The sequence below is a fragment of the Onychostruthus taczanowskii genome, unplaced genomic scaffold (genome assembly GCF_017590055.1).
Source record: "Onychostruthus taczanowskii isolate IOZ18803 unplaced genomic scaffold, ASM1759005v1 scaffold30, whole genome shotgun sequence".
Lineage (NCBI taxonomy): Eukaryota > Metazoa > Chordata > Aves > Passeriformes > Passeridae > Onychostruthus > Onychostruthus taczanowskii.
This window is the reverse complement of record NW_024500350.1, coordinates 6668408-6689911: the sequence shown is the minus strand read 5'-3', so window position 1 is coordinate 6689911 and position 21504 is coordinate 6668408. Positions and strand designations below refer to the sequence as shown.

Genomic DNA, 21504 nt, shown 5'->3' with positions numbered 1-21504 from the left:
TTTGGATGGAGCTGTTGGATTTTTTTTTTTTTGGAGAGTCTCTGCAGAGCTCAGGAAGTGCTTGAGCACCAGAGCCTGGATGAGACGAAAGCAGAGTGCAGGAAATGGAGTCTCTGTAGATGTTTCTTTACCTGACCATGCCTTTCCCTGAATTCCCAGGTCTCATGGAAAGGCCAGAGTGACAGTGGGGGATTCCACGACCCCTGGGACCGGCTGCTGGTGGCAGTTCTGGCTGTGAGCATGGCTTTGCATTCTCTGTTTTTATAGAGGGAAAATTCCCAATCTGCTGCAGGGAATTGTGGTTCCTGCTGGGATCCCCTTCTGTCCATCATCTTTATCAGTAAAGATTTGCTCTGATGCTGAGCCTGCAGCACAAGCAGAGCCAGGAAAGCTGCTGTGCCCACCAGCTCAACATCTGCTGTCCCCATAGCCTGATTAACACTGCCAGTGTTAATTCTGATTATTATGGGAATCCCTGCTGATGGAGCAAGAGCTCCAGAGCAAGGACAGCCCCTTCTCTGCACAAAAACCCCAAATAATTGCTTTTAAATCCAAACTCCTTTGGTTGTGCCTCCTCAGACCCGCTGAGCAGCATGCAATGATATATTTAATATTCTTGGCAACACCAACACTTGTGTGGTGGGGCAGGGCTGGAGCTTCTTCACTCATCACTCTGGTGGGGTCACCCCAGCATGCCCAGGGGTGACCAGGGTGGTTTCTGTCTGCCTCAGCCCTACCTGCAGTGTGTGGTGTGGCTGTTCCTGCTGCGCTGCTTCGAGCTGAAGAACGGGGGCAGGACGGTGAGAGAAGATCCCTTCTTCAGGTGAGACTCCTGGATGGTTTTTAGCCAAGACATTGTCCAAAGAAACTGGTTTTGAAGGTGCTGGTGGTGGTTAAACTGGGGTGTGCAGTGGGAGGAATAAAATCTCTTTCATTATATCCCATCAGAAATTGTTACTGAAGTGCAGAAATGGGGGGTTTATTTCCTCTCAAGTTACATCACTGCAAAATCAGGGATTTTGTAAGGATTCCCTATGTAAAAACAAGGGAATTACCATTCCCAGTGCACAGCCAGGGAGGCTGTACCCCCACAGAGAGCTCAGCAGGGAGGTGACACAGTGGCAGTCCCTGAGCTCCTCCTGCTCTGGGAAATGCCTTTGAGCCAGCCTCAGCTGAGAGCTGAGCAGGGGCCTGGTGCTGCTTTCCTCCCTTTTAGGAAATGTTTTACCAAAGCCAAGCCCTGGAAGTTCCCAGATGTGCCTCACGAGGAGAACGAGGACGAGGATGTGAAGGCAGAGAGGCTGAGAGTCAAAGAGATCCTGAGCAGCCCCAGGAGCGAGGAGGTAAAACCCAAACCCCCCATTTGGGGCTCCCCAGAGCTGCTGGGATCTGCAGCCACCTCCCTCTTCCCTGCCAGATGCCAGCAATCCTGGTCAGCAGCCTGCACAAAGAGTTTGATGAAAGGAAGGAATTTCTTCTGGGGAGAAAAATAAAGAAAGTGGCAACCAAACATGTTTCCCTCTGTGTGAAGAAAGGTTGGAGTTCAGTTGCTTGCTGTTGTTTGATTTATAAAAACAACTCTTGGAACCATTTATCTGATCTCGTGGGCAATGTTTGTGTTGTCCCTTTTTAGGAGAAATCCTGGGTTTGTTGGGACCCAATGGAGCTGGGAAAAGCACATTAATTAATATGCTTGTTGGAGAGATTGAGCCAACCAGTGGGCAGGTATGTTCCATGCCACAGTTACCCAAAAAATCAAAGCTACATTTCAATTTTATTGTTATTATTGCAAGCACTCCTGAGGGCATTTTGCTAAAACCATGCAAATGTTTTCTGCTAAAACCATGCAGAAAGAGTTTGGAAATTTGTAATATTGTGAATTAAGGTCTGGGCATTTTCCTCACAGGTTCTGATGGGAGATGATTCCTTGGGGCTGAGCAGTGAGGATGACTCTGTGAAATTCGTGGGCTACTGTCCCCAAACAAATCCTCTGTGGCCAGATATCACATTGCAGGAGCACTTTGAGATTTATGGTGCTATCAAAGGCATGAGCCAGTCTGATGTTAAAGAGGTCATCAAGCGGTGAGTAGTTCATTACAGAAATCTTTGTGCTTGAACTGAAGTTGCTTTAGCTTTTTTTATCTCCAGCCTTACTGCTTGGAAGGATTTTGGCTTTTTTTTGTTTTTTCCCCTTCTCACCTTTCCTACTGCAGTTTTTGTTTCTATTTAAGTTTGGTTTTAAACTTGGTTGAAATTCTGCAACTGTAAATTTGTAGATGAGGAGATGAAGGTTTGTCCACACAAAATTCAGTTGGGATTTTTAATTTTCATATATGTTTTTTTAAAGTTATTTTTCTAAGGTTATAAAGTACTAACAGTGACCTTTGTAGAGGCTGCAAGGATGGGGAATCCTGAGCTTGGAACTCTTTCTGTTGTCACCAAGGCTCCTCCAGGACAGGTGGCTTAGTATGGAAGCTCCAATTTTGCTTTTTGCTCTGCTTTTTTTTAAACTTGATACACAAATATTTTTAACTAAGCTCTTCAAAAGGAGCTGTTTTGCATTCTCTGGTGAGAGGGAAGCCAAACCATCCCCCTCCCAACCTTTCCCACCCGGTCCTTCCCTCCCCAGCATTGCCAGTGTTCTGGATTTAAAGGACCACCTGCAGAAGACGACAAAGAAGTTGGGCATGGGGCTGAAACGCAAGGTAAGGGGGGCTCTGGGGTCACCCTGGGGGTCCCCAGCACCCTCCCTGTCCTCACCCTGCCCCTCTGCCTTCCCCCAGCTCTGCTTTGCCCTCAGCATGCTGGGCAACCCGCGGGTCACGCTGCTGGACGAGCCCTCCACCGGGATGGACCCCAAAGCCAAGCAGCACATGTGGTGAGTGCTGGCCGTGGCTGCAGGGACCAGCCTGCTCTGGGGCAGTTGTCCCTGCTGAGCTATCCCTCCCTGTGAGCCACAGACAGGGAATAACTCAGTGGGCTGGGTTGGAAGGGACCATGAAGATGATCCAGTTCCACCCCCCTCCGTGGGCAGGGATATCTTCCAGAAAAGCAGAATAATTTCTGCTTAATATCCCATCTAACCCTGCCCTTTGGCAGTGGGAGCCATTCCCTGTGTCCTGTCCCTCCATCCCTTGTCCCCAGTCCCTCTCCAGCTCTCCTGGAGCCCCTTTAGGCCCTGGAAGGGGCTCCGAGGTCTCCCTGGAGCTTCTGTTTGGATGAACACCCCCAACACTCAGCCTGTGTCCATAGCAGAAGTGCTCCAGCTCTTGGAGCATCTCCGTGGTCTCCTCTTGACTCACTCCAGCAGCTCTTCCTGTGCTGGGAGCCCCAGGGCTGGACACAGGACTGCAGGTGGGGGCCTCACATCAGCCCAACCTGTGTGCCAGGTGCAGCACAGCTGTGTTCTCTCCCAGAACAACTTGGGAACCACAGGCTTGAAGGTTGACAGAAATCCTTAAAATAATATAGAATACAGATTCGAGCTGTGTTTAGGAAACTCAGGTGTTAATTGTTGCAGTGGGAGTGGCATTAATCCATAAACAGAGGGTCCATCCCAGCCCCCCTTTCCTACTGAGGCAGGATTTACTGTTCCCTGCCAGATGGATTTGTCCAGGGGTGGTTTGGGTTGTGTTTTGCAGGCGGGCAATCCGAGCAGCCTTTAAGAACAAGGAGAGAGCAGCAATCCTGACCACACACTACATGGAGGAGGCAGATGCTGTCTGTGACCGTGTGGCCATCCTGGTGTCAGGGCAGCTCAGGTACCCCCAGATCCCCCCTGGGGCAGGGGGCACAGGCAGCTGTGCTGATGTACTCCTCTGAAAATAAAGATAAATTTGGTACCTTAAATTTGGTACCTTAAATGAATCCTTCCCAGCCAAAAGGATCTGTTTGAGGTTAGGCTGTTCTTGAGTAAAACTTGTGTTTTTTGTCTGTAATTTATAGATGTATAGGTACTGTCCAACACCTGAAGAGCAAATTTGGCAGAGGATACTTCTTGGAAATGAAACTAAGGGAAACAGCAGATGTGCAGCAGGTGGAATATCTGCAGAGCCAGATTTTGCACATCTTCCCCAACGCCAACCGCCAGGAAAGGTGAGGTTTGACAGATAGTCAGAAAATATTGATATTAATCTGATTTCACAGCAGCTCCTTGGCACCAGGAAGGAATGTAAATAGTTACTCACAGCTTTAAAAAGAAGAGGAATAAAAAAAGGAAGGGATCTGGAAGGCAGCAGAGCCCGGGCTGGCAGGGCGGGGCCGGGAGCTCACGCAGATGTTTGGCGCGGAGGAAGCAAAACTGGATTTCTGCATAGCTGTTGCCTGACAGCTTCCTCCCGGGTCAGGGCCCCCGGGAAAGGGCTGAAACCTGCGTTTCTGACTCTCTGCCCTTACCTGGAAATGCCTGAGGTCTCTGGGGGTCTCAGCTGCAGGGTGGGCTGGCTGCTGTTCCAGCAGCAGCTCTGAGTCTGTGCCGGAGGGTTTGGCTCGGTAACTGGAGACTCCACAAAGGGCACTGCAGGCATCCAGAGCAGGATCCTTGAGGGATCATGATTGAGATCCTTCCTCAAATGTGGGAGATGGAAGGGAGGGAGGGGAGAGCTCCCTGTGCAGGGCAGGGCTGCTCCCTGGGTTGCAGGAAAGTTGTGTGATGCAAACTTCCAGGACGTGCTGGAACCTCCCAGCTCGGCTGAAATCCAAACCCTCCGGACTCTGGGAACTCCAGGAAGCAAACCTGCCATGAGTAAGCAGAATAGAAAAGATTGAATCTGAGTGGAGGAGCATGAACTTAGAACAGACTCAGGTGCTCTCAGCTGATGCCCCTGGAGCTGCATCCCTGCCCTTCCTGTGTGATTGTGACAGTCAGAATGCCTGCAGAGACCTTCAGGAAAGGAGTTCAAGCCCATTCCATGGGGTGCTAGTATTTGTACTTGGAGTGATTTTGCTTGAAGCTAAATTTGTTTTGCTTCTTTGTTCCAGTTTTGCTTCCATCTTGGCATACAAAATTCCTAAAGAAGATGTACAGTCACTTTCACATTCTTTTTCCAAGCTGGAGGAAGGTAATGAAGCACTTGCCATAAATCACACACACAAATCCTTTTGTGTCCCATAACTGACACTTCTGCCACGTGCTGTCACTCTTCCATTTCTGTTCCAAATTTCTTTAATTTAATTTTCTTTTATTGATGTTTGTCCCCAACTCTGTTTCTTGGGAAGTCAAGAGTAAGTGAAGTGTCCCTAAATCTGTTCTTATTGCTTCTTTCACCAGTAAAACACGCCTTCAACATCGAGGACTACAGCTTTTCTCAAGCAACGCTGGAACAGGTGTGTTAAATTCTGGTTTGTGAGTTTAAACCCGTTCTTTTGAGTGTAAACCCTGCCAGGTGAAGGTGTCAGAGGGCAAGGGTAGATGGGATGTTTGGAAGGAATTCCTCCCCGTGAGGGTGGGGAGGGGCTGGGATGAAATGCCCAGAGAAGCTGTGGCTGCCCCTGGATCCTTGGAAGTGCCCAAGGCCAGGCTGGACAGGGCTTGGAGCAGCCTGGGTCAGTGGAAGGTGTCCCTGCCCAGGGCAGGGGTGGGATGGGATCAGCTTTAAGGTCCCTTCCAACCCAGAGCATTCCACGATCCCATAATGATGGACCCTGTGCAGGCAGCTCATCCTCCAAGCTCTACTCTCAGACCACTGGGGCTGCTTTGGTGATGCCTGTTAGGGCATTTTTGGGAAACTAAATTCCCTTTTTGCAAAGTGAATCACATCTGCCAGCTCTCCAGCTCCTCTTTATTCCTGTTTTTCCCTCTAAAAATAAGATGCCAACTGCAGTGACTGGAAGAAGGCAAATGTGTGATATTAGTGGAAAAGCTGCTCTGATCTATTCCAAGAACAGACATTTGCTGTTCGTAGCTGGAAGGAGGATGAAACTGAGACTTTTAATTGCTTATTGTGGATTAATTATTGCTGACAATTAATGTCCTTCAGTGTTGAACTTCCCTTTCATTGTGCTCTTGAAGAAAAGAGGTGGGAGGATAGGAGTAAGGAGAAAAACCTCAAAATACTAAAAATACTAGAAATGTCTTACTCAGAGATGAAGCAATACATTGAACACTCATGAGGATTTTAACATGAGTTGTATTTGTGACCAAGGAGGTTCCTGCAAGGAGCATGGGGTGTTCTCCCTGTTTTCCAGGTGTTTGTGGAGCTGGCTAAAGAGCAGGAGGAGGAGGACAGCAGCTTTGGCACCCTGAACAGCAGCCTGTGGTGGGAGAGGACGCAGGAGGACAGAGTCATTTTCTGAGCTCCTCATGCTCCTGTTGGTGCCAGCACCAATCCTCCCTCTGCTCCTGGAGCTGGGCTGGGCAAGGACAGCTGGGTTTGGGAGCCCTGAGCCTGGCCCACCATCCTGGCCTTGGGAATAATGCCACAGGAGCCGTGAGCATCCCGCTGCTCCTCTGGCTGACCCCAAATCCTCCTCCCCTCGCTGCTGCCGGGCTCTGCTGGGCAGGAGGGCACTGCCACGGCGTCTCCTGGAGTTGGTGGCTGGTGCAGGAGCTCCCAGCTGCCTTCCCCTGGCTCTGCTGGGCAGGAGGTTGGGCTGTCCTTCAGGAAAAGCCTGTCTGAGCAGAGCCACTCTCTGCTGGAGCGTCCTGCCCCGGGGCTTTGCAGGGTCTGGCCGTGCCCGTGGCTGGGCACTCTGCCCGTCCTGCACGCCCATCCCTGCTCCTCCACCAGCCCAGCCACCCCTGCTGCTGCTTTGAAGATGCACCTGCTTAGAAGAGAGGGGGAAAAGCACTGCAGAGTCCCTGGCCCTCTGCAAGGAGGGTCCTGACCTGCACGGCCAGCTCAGCTTGGCGTCCCACCAGCCCGAAAACGTTCATCTGCAGATCAAAGCTGGCACCTGCTGGCACTGCCAGTCCTCTCCCCTGCAGCCTGGCAGCTGTGTGCTGCCAGGTGGGTGCCACTGGGGTTTGTCCTGCATGCTGGGGGGCACGGGGGGTGGACAGAGTGCAGGTGGCTCTGCGCTGTCTCCATTCAGAGCTGTCTGATTCTTGCCCTGCTGTGACAAGGTGTGTCCTGCCAGCTGCTCTCACACAGTGCTTTGGACATGGTTGCATTTTCCTTGCCAGTGCATTCATGAGCTCCAGTGTTTCCCAATCCCTCGTTGTTGTGGTTGCAGTCAGTAACACAGGGCCCATTCTGTCACCCGCTTTGTAAAACCCCACATAAAAGGGTCCCAATTCACAGCCTCACCCATAAGAAAGGTGCCTTTGGTTTGCATAGAAGCACTAAGAAGAGTAGACTGTGTGGTCCTTTAGCCTGAGATATGACAGATATATGTTGAAAAATATTTTTTTTGCTTTTTTTCTACACAAAGCTATCATCACTTTTTTTTTTAGTTTTATAAGGGGAAATTAAAGATTGTTCCCAGTTCATTTTGCTCTTTAATGAACAGACACAGAGATGTGTTTCTGTTGAGACATTGGCTTCATAAGTCATATCATTTATGTATCTTCACTTTAAAGTTAGAAAATACCTTGGTTTTTCTTGAGAAAACTCAAAATGGGTAAAGCTGGAGTTGTGTGTCCCAGCTGTTTGTAATTATCAGGCAATAATGTGTGTGATATGTCTGATAATGGTTTATCAGTGTGTTCAGCCACAATCTGTTTCCATCAGTTTCTGATATAGGGAAATGTGAACTCCTTATGCAGAAATTGACTTCCTCTTTTGTACCCATAGGTTGCACAGAAATGCACAACTTTGGGTTTGTAGTTAAAATTTGAGCCCAAGCCCTGCAGAAAGCCCTGAACATCCCAGGGAAGCACAGCCCTGGAGGTGAGGGATGAAAAGGACAAGATTAAAGCAAACTGCAGCTCCAGCACTGCCTGACAGGGGTGAAATTTGTCAGAAAAGAAACAAAAACCCCCAAATTCAGGTGTTGTATTTATTTAACCCCAGCCCTGCTGCTGGCTGGGAGCTCTGAGCTTTTGCCTTTATTTGGAGCAGTTTGGGACTCAGAATTCTCTTGGCACTTCCCCATGCAGGTGTGTACAAGTTGAGTGCATTTTTCCCAAATCCCACATTTCTTTGGTGTCTTTTTGACAGTGGTGTTTCAGCCAAGTGTCACCTGCCCATCAATCCAGCACATGCTTGTCACCTGGATTTAGGGAATTAGTGTGGCCTGCAAGCAGCCTTGGTGTCTGCCTTGAATTTATTCTTTCACTTGGAGTTAATTGTCTGTAAAATAGTTCTGTGCTGTCTGTTTCAGATGTTTCCGTATTTCCTCACATTTCAGATGGGAAAACTTTGGATTAGAAGCCAGATGAGCTCAGTTTGGTGCTGTTGTTTATCTTGGAGGAGCCCAGTGGATGGTGGCACTGGTTTTTGTGCAGCTACAGAAAGGACAGAGAATTTGGCTCTTTAAATTAATTCCCTGTTTGGGTGGGATCTGTTTGACCTGGTGACATCATGGGTTAAAGTGGGGCGAAATTCCACTCCAAAACATCACTGTCCTCATGTCAGAAGTGTTTCAAAGTGTCCTAAAATGTCTGTAATTGTCAGAATAGGGAAAAAAACAGGCAAAATTAACCAGGGAACAGCAGAGCTTGATTCCTGGCATTTGAAGCTCTTTGTTCAGCTGTTATCAGTGCCATTCCAAATCCCATCCACCCAACACACACCCAGCCTGTGCTCCCAGAGATAAACTGGATTTGGGGGGATTTGGGGTGTAAATCCAGCCGGTTTGGGTCACCATTCCCAGGTGAGCTGGTTGGAGCTGCCTTGCAGGGTTCTTGTGATGTATCCAAAGCTTGGAGATCACCTTCACTTCGTGCTCTTGTGACAAGGTTGTATTTTTCTATGGAGAGTTTCATGTGTCTGGTTTTGTTTAGGTTCCCAAGAAATGTCCTTATTTAGGAGTATCTCTGTTCAGCAAGTGAGATTTTTTGCACAGCCAACATGCAGAGCTCTGGCAGCAGAAGCAGAGGGTGTCAGCCTGAAGGTGACACACTTGGGACACTCCTCCTGCTGCTGGACCATGTGCAGCTCCTTTTACACACTTAACTTTCTTTCAGCACTTGGCTGTACTTGTAAAGGTGAGAGTTTTCCTTTCCCAGCTGGAAGTACTTCCAAAATAAAGATGGATTGGGTTGTTAAACTCTTGGCCTTCTGGTTGTTTTGGAAATTGGGATGGTTCTCAAAGCCTGGGCTGATTTTGGGGTGCACCAGAGTTTCAGGCAGAGTGTTGGGGGCCCTGGCTGTGGGCATGGCCAGGGCTCTGGGGCTGCAGTATTTACAGATTTTGAACTGAATTTGGGGGAATTTTACAGTGTTGCAACACTGGGATCTGACAGCCCAGCTTTGGGCTAGCAGTGACCCCACGGCAGCTGTGTGCTCCTGGCATGGCACATTGTCCATCTGCAGGGGCGAATTACCTCCAGCCACTGGGAAATTACCCCTGTTTAAAAAAAACAATTCATTTTTGTGCTTGGAGCTGTGCCTGAGGTGAATTCTCTGGGTGGGTGCTGGCTCTGGGGCGAGGGGCAGTGGAATGGGGGAGGTTTGGCTGAAGGTGGGACATGGAAAGTGCTCTGCAGGGATGGAGGGCATGTCTGCTCTGGCCTGTGCTCTGGGACTGCCAGCTCCCCGGACAGACCCTGCTGAGGAGGTGCAGGAGGTGATCACCTCCAGCCTGCAGCAAAATAAAAGGGGTTTGTGCTCCCTGAGCTCCTCAGTGGAGAGGAAATAACCCCAAAAAGTTTAATCTGAGCTTGGGGACAGTTCCCAGCAGTTCATACTCCCTTGTTTCTGATGGTGTGGAAGGGCAGCGTGCCATGCATTTTTTTTTTAAGCTGTAAAATTAATTTGCTCCCTTATAATACTTCTTTTAAGAGATGTCCAGAAAGTCCCTGATTTAACATGCTGAATTTCCCTTTGATAAGGGCTTCCTGGAGCTCTTGCTGTTCCTTTTTCCTTTGCTTGCCATGTGCCCCTGGAAGGGTCTGGCTCCCTTCCCAGCCTCTCTCTTCCTCCTGGCAGATACAAGGGCTGGTCCTGAGTCCCCTTCTCAGAAATCCTCTGGAGCATCTGCTTGGGGGATTTGATGAATCAGAAGAAACATCAGCATATATTAAAATATCAGCAGATATAATAATGTTATATCAGCAGATACAATAATATTAATATCAGCAGATATTTTAATATTAAAAATTAATATTTTTAATATTAAAATTAAAATAATAAGGAGATGGGGAACCCCAAGGGGTGCTTGGAGCAGGTGTCATTTTTCTGTGAAAAAGCCTTTTCTGCAGCTATTGTGCAGTCAGGCAGGGCTGGGTCACACACTGAGGCACAGGTTTTGGTCAGAAAAGTGCTGGTTTTTGGTGGTGCACTCAGATGGGCTCTCTGCAGTCACGAGGAGCCTTGCCCGTTGCTCCCCCATTGCCCAACACGAAGGGATGCCGGAAAACACTTCTGCTCCTCTCCTAAATGAGCTCATGCCTTGAAAATGAGAAAATCAGCAGCTGCAGCAGAGCCCCAGCCTTTTGTTAAGCAACAACCCTGTGGTTTGAGGCAGCTCTGCAAATCAGATGCACAATCCTCGAGCTGTGGAAGTTCCGGGGCAGTCAAATTCATTTAACTTGTTGAATTATCCCGTGGCCGTGCACCCTCCCAGCTCCTTTGCATTCCCTGGCTGCTCTGATTTCCTCACCCCCCTGTTCTGAATGCAGATCCACTGGAAAGATGTTTTGTTTTTAAACGCCCAACACGCTCCATCCTGCTTCCAGCTGTGCAGCAGCTGCTGGAAAAGCAATTAAAAGGAGTGGAAATTGGGAAAAAACCTCTCAAAACAACGGGGAGAGGAGAAAGAAGGACTAAAATCCCCTTGGTGCTGGAGTGCAGGATTTGTCTGAGCAGAGGAAGGAGCATTTGCTGAGTCAGGCTCTGGGCACGATGGGGACAAGGCAGCAGAGCTGTCCCTCTGGAGAAGCTGGGCCAGGGACAAAGTGGCATTGCCACCTCTCAGGAGTGAAGGTTCACCCCATCCAACTCTGCTGCCTGCTGGGAACATCTGCAAGAGTGGAGTGCAGCCCTCCAGAGCGTGCTGTAAACATCCCCAGGCTCGGGGCCAGCTGGTTGTAGGTGCTGTTCCAAGGTTGGGTCATCGCTCCAGAAGTTTTGGGAGGGTTTGCCCGGCTGACGTCAGCCCGGAGAGGGGCATGGCCACCGGGCTGGGCCACCGAGCTCAGCCTCCCTGGGGCTGAAAAGGGACCAGCAGCCCGGGCACCTCAGAGCTGCAGGAGACCTGGGCCCCATGGAAAACACACCAGCAGGTAAGGAGCCACAGATCTCTCCTTCTTCAAGGGGAAGATTAATTTAGAAGTAGGGATGGATGAATTCTACAAGCAGGGTTTGAGTTTTCACAAGGGGATGATGAGTTTTTCCGAATTAGTGCTTTATGATGCTGAATGCATCAAAGTTGCACCTTCCAGCTCTGTTTTCTGGTGGGCTATAAGTTCACAACAAAATATTTTACAGGAAAAGGAGAAAAATATTCAGCTTTTCTGTGTGTGTGTGTGTGCATATTTTGGTTCTCCCCAGGGCTGCAGGTGAAGAGCTGCAGGTTGAGCACTGGGTGATGATCCCTCCCTTTGCTCTCCTCCTCCTGCCCTGCTGCCACTAAAGGCATTTAAAAATACAAACCCCCCAAATTTCACTTCTCTGTATGAGCTGAGTGTTGAGCTTTGATTAAGGACAGGCTCAGAGTTGTTATTTTCAAGTTGAGAGTAGGAAAAAACAACCTGTTCCAGTCTGAGTTGGAGTGAAGTCAGTGCAAATCTGTGTCAGATTTATCAGATGCAAACACAAAAAACTGCAAGAACTGGCAAAGAGGAGGGGATGGAAAGAGCAGCTTTGCACTCTCCACGTGCAGGGATCCATCCTTGGCTCTGGGAAATGAAATTTCCTCTGGGAAGTGGGAGATGCACCATGGATTTCTCCCTTTGAGCACTGAGAGGCTCCTGCCAGAGCTCCTGAAGAGCAGCTTGATTTTAGGAACTAAAATCATAAACTCCAGGAATGCTTCAGGTTGGAAGGGACCTCTAAAAGTCTCCCAGTCCAACCTGCCTACAATGAGCAGGACATCTTCAAACAGCCCTCAAAAAGTTAAATTTATAGAGGAAAACTGTGTGAAGCGGTGCCAAAGAGGAATTCCCTGAGATAGTAAATAAAGGGATTATATGGGATGTGCTTTCCTGAGACAGCTTCTGGTAGAGCAGAGCTGCACGCAGGATCCAGGAAAAGTTATTGCAACACCTTGGCAGGGAGTTCCTGGAGAGCAGGAAGTTTGGATGCACTTAATGAGCCCCTGGAGACATCCAGCTTTACAAGTGATGCTCTTAACTGGATTAAAGTTTCCCAAACATCACTGCCTCCAGTTCTGATGTGTTTACTTTGCCTTCTGCCTCTGAAGTTTTGAGCCTCAGGCCACACAGCCTGAGGCTGTATTTTTTACCTTTTTGCTATAATTATCTAGTAGATTAATTAGATATCTAATTTAAAGTTAATAATAGCTAATATTGATGAGGTATCTGACTGAAAGTTAAATTCCACAGCCTTCGTAGGCAGCATCACTTGTTTGAATTCCTGGCTTCATATTTGGCTCCCAGTGGTATTTGCTCCTTGCTCCACGGGCAAAAAGTAAATTAAAACTGGTAGAAACTTGGTTACAATTTTCTAAAAAGTTTGAGATTTGCTCTATCATTTTAAAATTGTTTGTTGTGACTGTGGAGATTCCGTGCATCTTTTAGAGACCACCATGTTTTCCTTGTTATCCAAATACCACCACGCTTTGTTTACTACCCAAACATCCTGGGCTGAGCTGCTGCTTTCAGTTCATGACTGAAATCCAGACCTGAGGAAAAAAAAAAGAAAAAAAGTGACACTTCCTAGAAATCTCTTCCTATTTACCTTTAATCTTCAGTGCAGGCAGCAGGGAGGAAGTGTGGGAGGAAGCTTGGGCAGGGAAAGAGAGATAAAACAAGGTAAGGTAAGCCCTGTGATAACACAGGAGGTAAACTGGGATCCTGGATCCCTTGCCCCTGCAGTCCACAAATATTTAATTATTCAAAAAAACAGGCAGTGAAGGGAGCAAAGCAGTGGAACCCTTTATTAACTCCAGCTGCCCAATCCATGAAATCAGGAAGGCTGTCCAAGGGGAATGGAGCACTCTGCCTTTGAGGTTGCTTTGATTTGGGATTTTTATGATTTTCGGTTTCAGCCATTTGAAAGGATTAAACCACAAAAACATGCTGGGAGGTTCCCTGCCCTGCTCCCCTGGGAAGGGGGTGAAACCCATCACTGAACGTGCTCCTGTTCCTGCTGCTTGGCCACAGGATTAAACCTGGCGCTGAAAGAAATATCCCAAAGAAATAATCCCTGCTCAGCATTTAGGAGGATGTTAAGGAGCACATGGGTGTTCTAATCCTGCCCTGCTCTAACTGCATTAAAGTTCCCTAATATTTGGGTGAAAATAGAACAAACTGGTCTCTTCCCAGCCTGGTGAAGGCAGGCAGTGGCAGCCTCTATTTTAGGTTATTTTTAGCATCTGCCCAGTGTTTGTAACGTGATTCAGGGTCTGGTTCAGAACCCAGAGCACGTGAGCAGTGCTTTGCCAACAAACCACGTGTCTGAGGCCAGACACAAATTCACTTCCTGCAGTGAAACGTGGAAAGTGAGCAGTTGTCTGTTCCACAAAGCCTCTTTGGGATGGGGAAGGATGAGTCTGGGTGAGGAAGGATGAGTCTGGATGAGGAAGGATGAATTTGGGTAAGGAAGGATGAACCCGAATGAGGAAGGATAAAGCTGGGTGAGGAAGAATGAACCTGGGTGAGGAGTGATGAACCTGGGTGAGGAAGGATGAATTTGAGTGAGGAAGGATGAATTTGGGTGAGGAAGGATGAATTTGCGTGAGGAAGGATGAATTTGGGTGAGGAAGGATGAGCTTGGGATGAGGAAGGATGAACCTGGGTGAGGAAGGATGAACCTGTGCACGTGGAAGAGGCAGCTCAGAGTCCAGCCCAGCTCTCTGCTCCCTTGCATGATCTTGACCTATTTCCTTTCAATTTTAGTAGTCCAAAGTTAAGGAGACAAGTTCTCCCCCTTTGGCATGTTATTGGCTTCCTCTGAAGTGCTATTTAACACCCAGTGACCTGTTTTATTCTAAATTATGTCATTTTCTTTCCCATCTTAGCTGGAAAAATGCAGGGGGCATCCAAGAAAGCCTCACAAATATTTCAGCAAACCTGTGCTCTCCTGTGGAAAAATATTCTTCTGGTGTGGAGGATGAAGTCAAAAAGTTTCCAGGCAAGTGTCAGTTCTTCCAAAGGGAAATCAGGATTTCTACTACAAAGTATTTTCACGTTGCATTGTTTTTGTGTGAGGGGATGTGAGAAGGCTCAGCTGTGGTTCCCTGGGAAATGTCAGCAGTTCCTTCTTCCTGTGACACTACAGATCTGCCTCGTGACAAAGCTGGCTGCTGCCTTTTGCTTGTTGATCCTGCCCTGTGCAGAGGAACACAATGTCCAATTCATGGTTCCAGTGTCAAATTATCCACAGACCTCACTGGCTCTGGGACTAAGCAAACATGTTTTCCATCTGAAACCTTGCTGGGATTTGAAAAGCATCACACCTGTGGAACAGATCTGCCTCGTGCACAGGGGCAAGGCTGCAGGAGCTGGGCTGGGCAGTGGGGTCAGAGCTGGGTTGGAAGGGTCCTGCAGGAGCCTCCCCGATGCCTTGGAGTGGCTGCCTAAAAGAGAGGCAGGATTAAGAGGATAAAAGTGGGTATTTATTGCAGGCCTTCAATAAATTCTGACTGACCTTGGGCAGTCAGAAGCCTCTGAGGGGTACACCCATGATGAACAGTATAATGAGTTTTCCAGGCAATTATAAATCTGGTCCATTTACATATCAGGGGTTAATCCTCCAAGTACAGCTTCAGGTAATGAAGTCATTACTCCAAGTTTTCCCCCCCACAGTTCACTTTTGTTTCCATCTCTCAGGGTCTGAGGCAGTGAGGTGTCCTTGATTGCCAGGCCTGGAGAGGAATTTTTTATCTGAATAAAACGGGAGAACGGCAGCTGTGGAGTTTTAGAGTTACACCCTAAAGCAGTGGATCTGAAAAATAGAAAAGCTAAATCCTGAGCCACCAGCACTTCCCTGGGCTGCCCTCACCTCTGCATTTCCTCTCTTCCCTCCTTCCTTCCCTCCAGGAACGGGTGAAAAATGCGTATTTTATGATTGGCTTTTCGCAGATATTAGGATGAATGTTGTATGTGTTATGTTAGAAAGTTATGCTGTATTAATTTTCTCAAGCAGTGTGTTAAATATAGTTTTAGGATATAACATAAAGTTAAAATAAGAACTATGTATGTGGGATTGTTTTTAAAGCAAGGAATGAGGTACTCTACCAGATAGCAGCCACAGGACACCTAAATCTTTCAAAGAAAAAGAATTTATTGCTCTTTTATCAGAAGAAAATTACTTCTTCCCACCTTGCTCAGCCCTGATAGACACCATTAGGATTAAGAGGAAGAAGTTGATGCTGACCAGACAGAATCTTTTGTTTGGATGGAATTTATGCATCATGGATGAGGTGTATGAATATGCAACAAGCTTTTGCTTTTAAGGGTTAATCCTCTGTTAACAGGGGTCCTTTTTCAGGACCTTATTTTTCCTTATTTTGCCCAGAAAGAAGTGCCGGGACATCTGTAACTCTTTGTTTCTTGTTGTCTCATTTTGTCCTAATCCCAATTGTTGAAATTTTTATTACTCTGATTATATTACTGTTTTTATAACCATTTCATTACTATTAAACTTTTAAAAGCAAGCAATTGACGTTTTTCACAGCAACCTCGCTGGTTTTCCTGTACATCCTGTGCGACTCCGCGGGGCTGATCATGTACTGCCTCTGCCCTTCCTTCCTTCCTTCCTTCCTTCCTTCCTTCCTTCCTTCCTTCCTTCCTTCCTTCCTTCCTTCCTCCCTTCCTCCCTTCCTCCCTTCCTCCCTTCCTCCCTCCCTCCCTCCCTTCCTTCCTTCCTTCCTCTCCCTCCTCTCCCTCCTTCCTCCTGCAGGGCTGATCCTGTACTGCCCTGATCCTGTACCTGTGCATTTCCCTGCAGGAATGGGTGACCTCCCTGGTTTTCCTGTACATCCTGCGGGACTCCGCGGGGCTGATCATGTACTACCCCACCCAGGAGTTCCCCTACAAGGCCCTGGGCCGCCTGGACGACCCTGCCTTCAACGCCTCGGGGGTGACGCTCATGTTCACCCCTGCCACCAACAGCACCCGGAGAATCATGGCAAAAGTGGCTTCCAGTCCGTCACTGAGGGGTAAAAGCTCTTAAATCCATGTTCCTGCAGTGTCTAAAGTGGACCTGACCCACCCTCTTGGCAGGGAGGGACAAAAGCATTTGTCCCACTTGGTTTTTGAAGGGGAAAATTTGTGGTGATGCCCATTTTCATTGTTGTCTGAATAATCAGACAACAGCTGTGCTGGTTTTATATATTTTTTTTCTTTTTCTTTTTTCAATATTAATTATTTATTCTAATTGCAGGTATAATAATAGAAGAGGTGGAAAACGAGGCAAAAATGGAAGAAAAAGGACTTTTGGAGGAGGAAACTATTGGTGTTGTTTTTAAGGATGACTTGTCCTACACGCTCAGATTTCAAGTGGGCAGAGCGGTGTTTCCAAATGAAGGCTTTGAGCACATAGGTAACAAAATAAATGAAACCCCAGGCTTTGATTTTGCATTAAAAACTGTTCAGCTGGATTTCTGTGCTGCTGTGTCACCCCAAAGGGGTGGAGGCTGCATGTGCCAAATGGCTCAAGAAAGACATGAGTTAAAATTTGAGGGTTTGTGCCTCTAAAAGGAAAAAATATCAGAGAAAAAAGCTGTAAGAACATAAATGTCAGCCACAGTCAGAGAATCAGAGAATCCCAGAATGGTCTGGGGTGGAAGGGAGCTCAGAGATCATCCAGTGCCTTCTTGTCCCTCTCCCTTTTGTCCCTTAACACATCAAATCATGCCTGGAAAATGAGAGTTGTGTGTGCATTAATGTCCCTGGCCAGAGATTTAACACAATAAAAGATAAAAGGCTTGACTGAGTAAACCCCAACACTGATTTCCTCACACTTCGGTAAAACTCCTTTTCAACCCCACATGTCATGCACAAGTATGTATATTGATTAATATTGATTAATTCTTTTTTGAAAATTTGTTTCCACAACAGAAACCTGCTGGGATTTTTCAGCAAAGCACTGCAAAGTTCCTCTGTACTGGTATGGGGGCTTCCTCTCAGTGCAGTCCAGCATTGATGCAGCAGTCATAGAAGTAAGTGTGCTCCTGGTGGAATTTGCTGGTTTTCCCCCAGTTCTGTGTAAACTTAAAACCCAAACTGATTAAACCAAAAATAGAGGGGGGAAAAAAAACACCCCTAAACACCAAGAAAACCACCAAGCCAGTTCATTTTTCCAGCCCTAGAAGTGTCCAAGGCCAAGTTGAACAGGGCTTGGAGCACCCTAGGATAGTGGGAGGGGTCCCTGCCCATGGCAGGGGGTGTAAAAAGGGGATCTTTGGTTTGGGTTGGAAGGGACCCCATTCTGGGATTCTGTGATGCTCTGATTTTCTGTGGCCATCCACTTCTTAAATAATTAGTGTAATTCAAAATTTAAAAGAATGACAGATCATTCTCATGGCTCGAGGCAGGGAATGGAACAAGGATTTAACAGGATTTTTTTGCAAGTCAGCACAAAATATACTAATTACTGGTTATTTGCTTATAAACATAACCCTATTATTGACAAACAAATAATTTTAATGCTTGTAACCCCGTTTGTTCTCATGCTGGCTATTTCATTGCAAAAATGATATGAATTTAATTTCTGATATCCTTTAGATGAAAACCAACCACTCCGTATGGAAAGAAATGAAGTCAATTACTGGAGTTCACCTGCAAACTGTGATGAAACCTCTGTTTAAACTGGATTACATTTGGTTCATTATCTGTGCCATACTGAGCTACTGCCCATACATGCACTTTTTATCAGTTAAAGTTCTCAAGGAGAAGAAGAAGCTGAAGATATTGATGAGAGCAATGGGTCTGCAGGACATTTCCTTCTGGTAAATCTCAGAAATCAATGTGTGATTACAGGGATTATTTCATCAAGTCTAGGGAGCAGCCTGGTCTGGTGGGAGGTGGCCCTGCCCATGGCAGGGGTGGAATTAGGGGATTTTTTTTGAAGTGTCTAAACCATTCTGGGGTTCTCTTTGCTGGGGAACCTCTGTTTCCAAGCCTGTTGCTCTGAGGCAGGTTTTTAGCAGTTGTTTTGTTGCTCCTGCTCTCCCCAAAAACAGGAGGAGCCCTCCTGGTGGAGCAGGTGTGTGTGCAGCAGGGTTCTGGGTGTGGAGGAGTTGTTTGGGTGGAACAGGCAGAAACAGCAAAGAATCAACAAATGCTGGAGAACCCCTAAATGCTGAAGCAGAGGAGGGACACTGGGTCTATCCAACCTGGTGTATCTAACCCATCTGGGCATGGATATTCCACATCACTGGAAAAGCACATGGGTGAAAGGTCCTGGCTGCAGAGTCTCTGTGTCCCCCTGCTGCCATCACTGCAGCTGCAGAGATCTGGGCACGTGCCAGGCCTGAATTTGTGGAAGAACTTTTTTCCTGAGCAGTAACCGAGCACTGAACAGGCTGCTCCTTCACTGGAGATACTCCAGGCCCACCTGGACACGTTTCTGTGTCTTGTGCTCTGGGATGTCCCTTTTTGAGCAGAGACATCAACCCTCGGTGTCCCTTCCACCCTGACCCTTCCTGTGCCTCTCTGGTATTTGCACCCGCCCACTCTGGAAATTTGAAATGGTTGAAAATACAAACTATTTGAATTCATACCACTTTGGCTATGCCATGGCAGGTGTTGTCACGCTCAGGGCCAGAAATAACTGTGCCTTCCTTTGTAGGTTATCCTGGAGTTTGCTCTACACTGTGTACGTCTCCATCACAGCCAGCCTGCTGACCTGGGTCACCCTGAGTGAAGTTTTTAATCACAACAGCTTCTTGGAAGTGTATTTTTTTAATTTCTTTTATGGCATGGCATCTGTAAGTTTACATTTGTACTCTTATATAATGCACCTTTCCCCCCCCCCCCCCCCTCCAATTATCTGAAAGACTGCAGAGTTTTTTAGGGCTGGTATTATATGAGAAAGTAACAAAAAATCTCTGCTGTGATTTATTGTTATTTTTATAGGCTAGGTTTTAGGTTATTTTTTTAATATTTTTTATACCACTCCCATTATATTTTGGGAGATTCTGACTCGAAATCAGAGTAAAAGAGAGGTGCTAAAATGAGGCTGGGAGTGATTTGTCTGTCCCTATAAACCTGCCCTAAATTTCAGAGCTGTCTGCTAGACAAAGCCTTGTGCATCTGGAGGGAACAACTGAAACCCAGCTGGATCTCTAATTTTGCTCCTATTTTGATGTTGTTTTATTTTTAATTGCAGCAGAAATGCATCCTGCTAACTACTGGTTTTCTCTGCTGCAGATTCACTTCACTTTCCTGCTCAGCTCATTGCTAAAGCAGCCAAACATTTCGAGTTTTGTGGGATTTCTCCTTCACATCCTCTTTGGGGCACTGGGCTTTGTGACATTGTTTGAAAAACTGCCACGAGCTTTGGAATGGATTTTAAACCTCTTCAGTCCTTTTGCCTTCACAGCTGGCCTTGCAACGGTATGTCCATAATAAAACCAGTGCATCACAAGAGCTCATCCCCCAAAATTCTGCCAGAGAGCAGCAAAATCCACAATTTGCATCGACAGAACAACTCAGTCAACCCCCTCTGCTTTTAAAAAGAAAACTTGGCTCCAAAAAATCTAAAACAAAATCTAAAAAATCTGTGCTAAATCGTGGCAGAGATGGTTGGGCACTCAACTGCATCATGAATTTTACTGCAACAGATGTAAATCTATAAAATGAGCAGTGGGATGTGGCTGGTGGGTACCAAGGGCTGCAGGAACTGAAGGCTGGAAGTGCTGCCTTTGCAAACAGCACTCTGCAACTTCTGCATGGTTTGAAATTCAGCTTACTGAGGCATTTCTGGTGCTTGTGGTCGGAATAAACCCTTTGCCTCCGTAGAAACAGAGTTGTGGTCACGAGTGAATTGGTTTTGAGTGAAAATGGCTGTGATGACACAGCAGTAGCTCACACAAAGTATTTCTGTCTGAAGGAAATGTTGCATCTGAATTTTGCTTTTTTTTTGCTTTTTTTCCTCCCCTAGATGGTAAAGCTAGAAAAATATGGACCAGCATTTACCCCAGAGCTGTACCCTTTTTATAACCTGTACCTCATCCTGAGCCTTGACAGTGTCTTGTATTTCCTGCTGGCCATCTACTTTGATAAGGTTTTGCCTGGTGAGTGAAAATGGGAGGGGAAAAATGCAAACTTCATTGCTTTTTCTTCTATAATTCCCTGCTTTGTAGAGAGAAAGTTATCAAAGGGGTGGTGGGAGGAGAGAAAACTGCAGCCCTGCAGTGAGCTCCTGCTCCTGCAGCCCTGACCGCTGGGGTTGGAAGGGTGTTGTAGGACTTGTTCTGATTTTTTTGAACCAAAGGGGTTGTAAATGGCTGTGTTTAACCCCATTTACAGATATGCAGTTTAAATTGCAGAGTTTATAAATTCTTTTGCTCTGCTGGAAGTTCACGTTCTGCATTACCGGGGAAGCAGTGGCTGGGCTGGGCATTTATCAGAGTTGACATATGGAGGTTTTGGGGTTGATATTTCACCTTCTCTGCCTCTGATTCAGGCAAGTACGGGGTCCCATATCCTCCTGCCTTCTTCCTGAGACCCTCCTACTGGCTCAAGAGCAGCAGTGGGTACGTGGGGGTGAGAGCTGGAAGCAGCCACGACCCCGTTCTGGGCGGTGACACCGAGCCGATGCCACCGGGCTTCGATGGCAAGGAAGCCATCAGGTAAGGAGCTCCTTCTGGCAGGAAAAATACAGCTCTGCATGGATTGTTTGGCTCTAGAGAGCACAGCCACGCTGCACTGGTGACTGTGAGGCTGGCAGCTGGCATTGTGGATGAGATTAATGGAAATGCGTGAAAGGCAGGGGTTGTTCGGTGTTTTGTCCCACTCTGGAGCTGGATTTGAACATTTTTTGGATGTGGGGCATCCTCCATCTCCCTGCCCTGCACCTTCCTCTCAGCAGCGAGTCTGTTCCCCTTCCCCAGCATCTTCAAGCACAGAGTGTGCAGCAGAAAATTCTGCCCTGTCCATCCTTGCAGGGCTGGGTGGACTCGTGGCTGGCGCTGCCTTCTGGTTGCTACCCCAAAGCAATCAGAAATCTGCCATAATAACAGCTAGGTCATCACTCCTAATTAAATACCCACATTTATATCCTCCTTCACTCACTAAGTGTTCCTCGAGTTTGGCTTTGAAACCTTTTAAAC

The 21504-nt window shown here is 47.3% G+C and overlaps 2 protein-coding genes across 6 annotated transcripts in view; both read left to right on the top strand.

Annotated features, from left to right (window-relative positions):
• The window catches only part of ABCA5 (ATP binding cassette subfamily A member 5), a 41893-nt gene extending 32753 nt beyond the window's left edge, over positions 1-9140 (top strand). For 4 of the 5 annotated variants that reach the window (XM_041409133.1, XM_041409134.1, XM_041409135.1 and 1 more), the window contains 13 exons: positions 160-234; positions 732-823; positions 1217-1343; positions 1418-1535; positions 1634-1725; positions 1907-2082; positions 2630-2705; positions 2784-2878; positions 3642-3761; positions 3946-4095; positions 4981-5060; positions 5270-5325; positions 6187-9140. In XM_041409133.1, coding sequence (XP_041265067.1) covers positions 160-234; positions 732-823; positions 1217-1343; positions 1418-1535; positions 1634-1725; positions 1907-2082; positions 2630-2705; positions 2784-2878; positions 3642-3761; positions 3946-4095; positions 4981-5060; positions 5270-5325; positions 6187-6294 — 1365 coding nt within the window. In that variant the 3' untranslated portion in view covers positions 6295-9140. Of the gene's footprint in view, positions 1-159; positions 235-731; positions 824-1216; positions 1344-1417; positions 1536-1633; positions 1726-1906; positions 2083-2629; positions 2706-2783; positions 2879-3641; positions 3762-3945; positions 4096-4980; positions 5061-5269; positions 5326-6186 lie in introns of those variants that run through there. The other variant, XR_005953013.1, reaches the window with a different exon arrangement.
• A 1778-nt stretch (positions 9141-10918) lies between these two features.
• LOC121338367 (ATP-binding cassette sub-family A member 9-like) overlaps positions 10919-21504 on the top strand; it is a 31334-nt gene continuing 20748 nt past the window's right edge. The window contains 10 exon segments of the mRNA XM_041409256.1: positions 10919-11326; positions 14245-14357; positions 16176-16386; positions 16611-16769; positions 17288-17388; positions 17954-18177; positions 19020-19158; positions 19601-19786; positions 20334-20466; positions 20859-21024. Coding sequence (XP_041265190.1) covers positions 11308-11326; positions 14245-14357; positions 16176-16386; positions 16611-16769; positions 17288-17388; positions 17954-18177; positions 19020-19158; positions 19601-19786; positions 20334-20466; positions 20859-21024 — 1451 coding nt within the window. The 5' untranslated portion in view covers positions 10919-11307.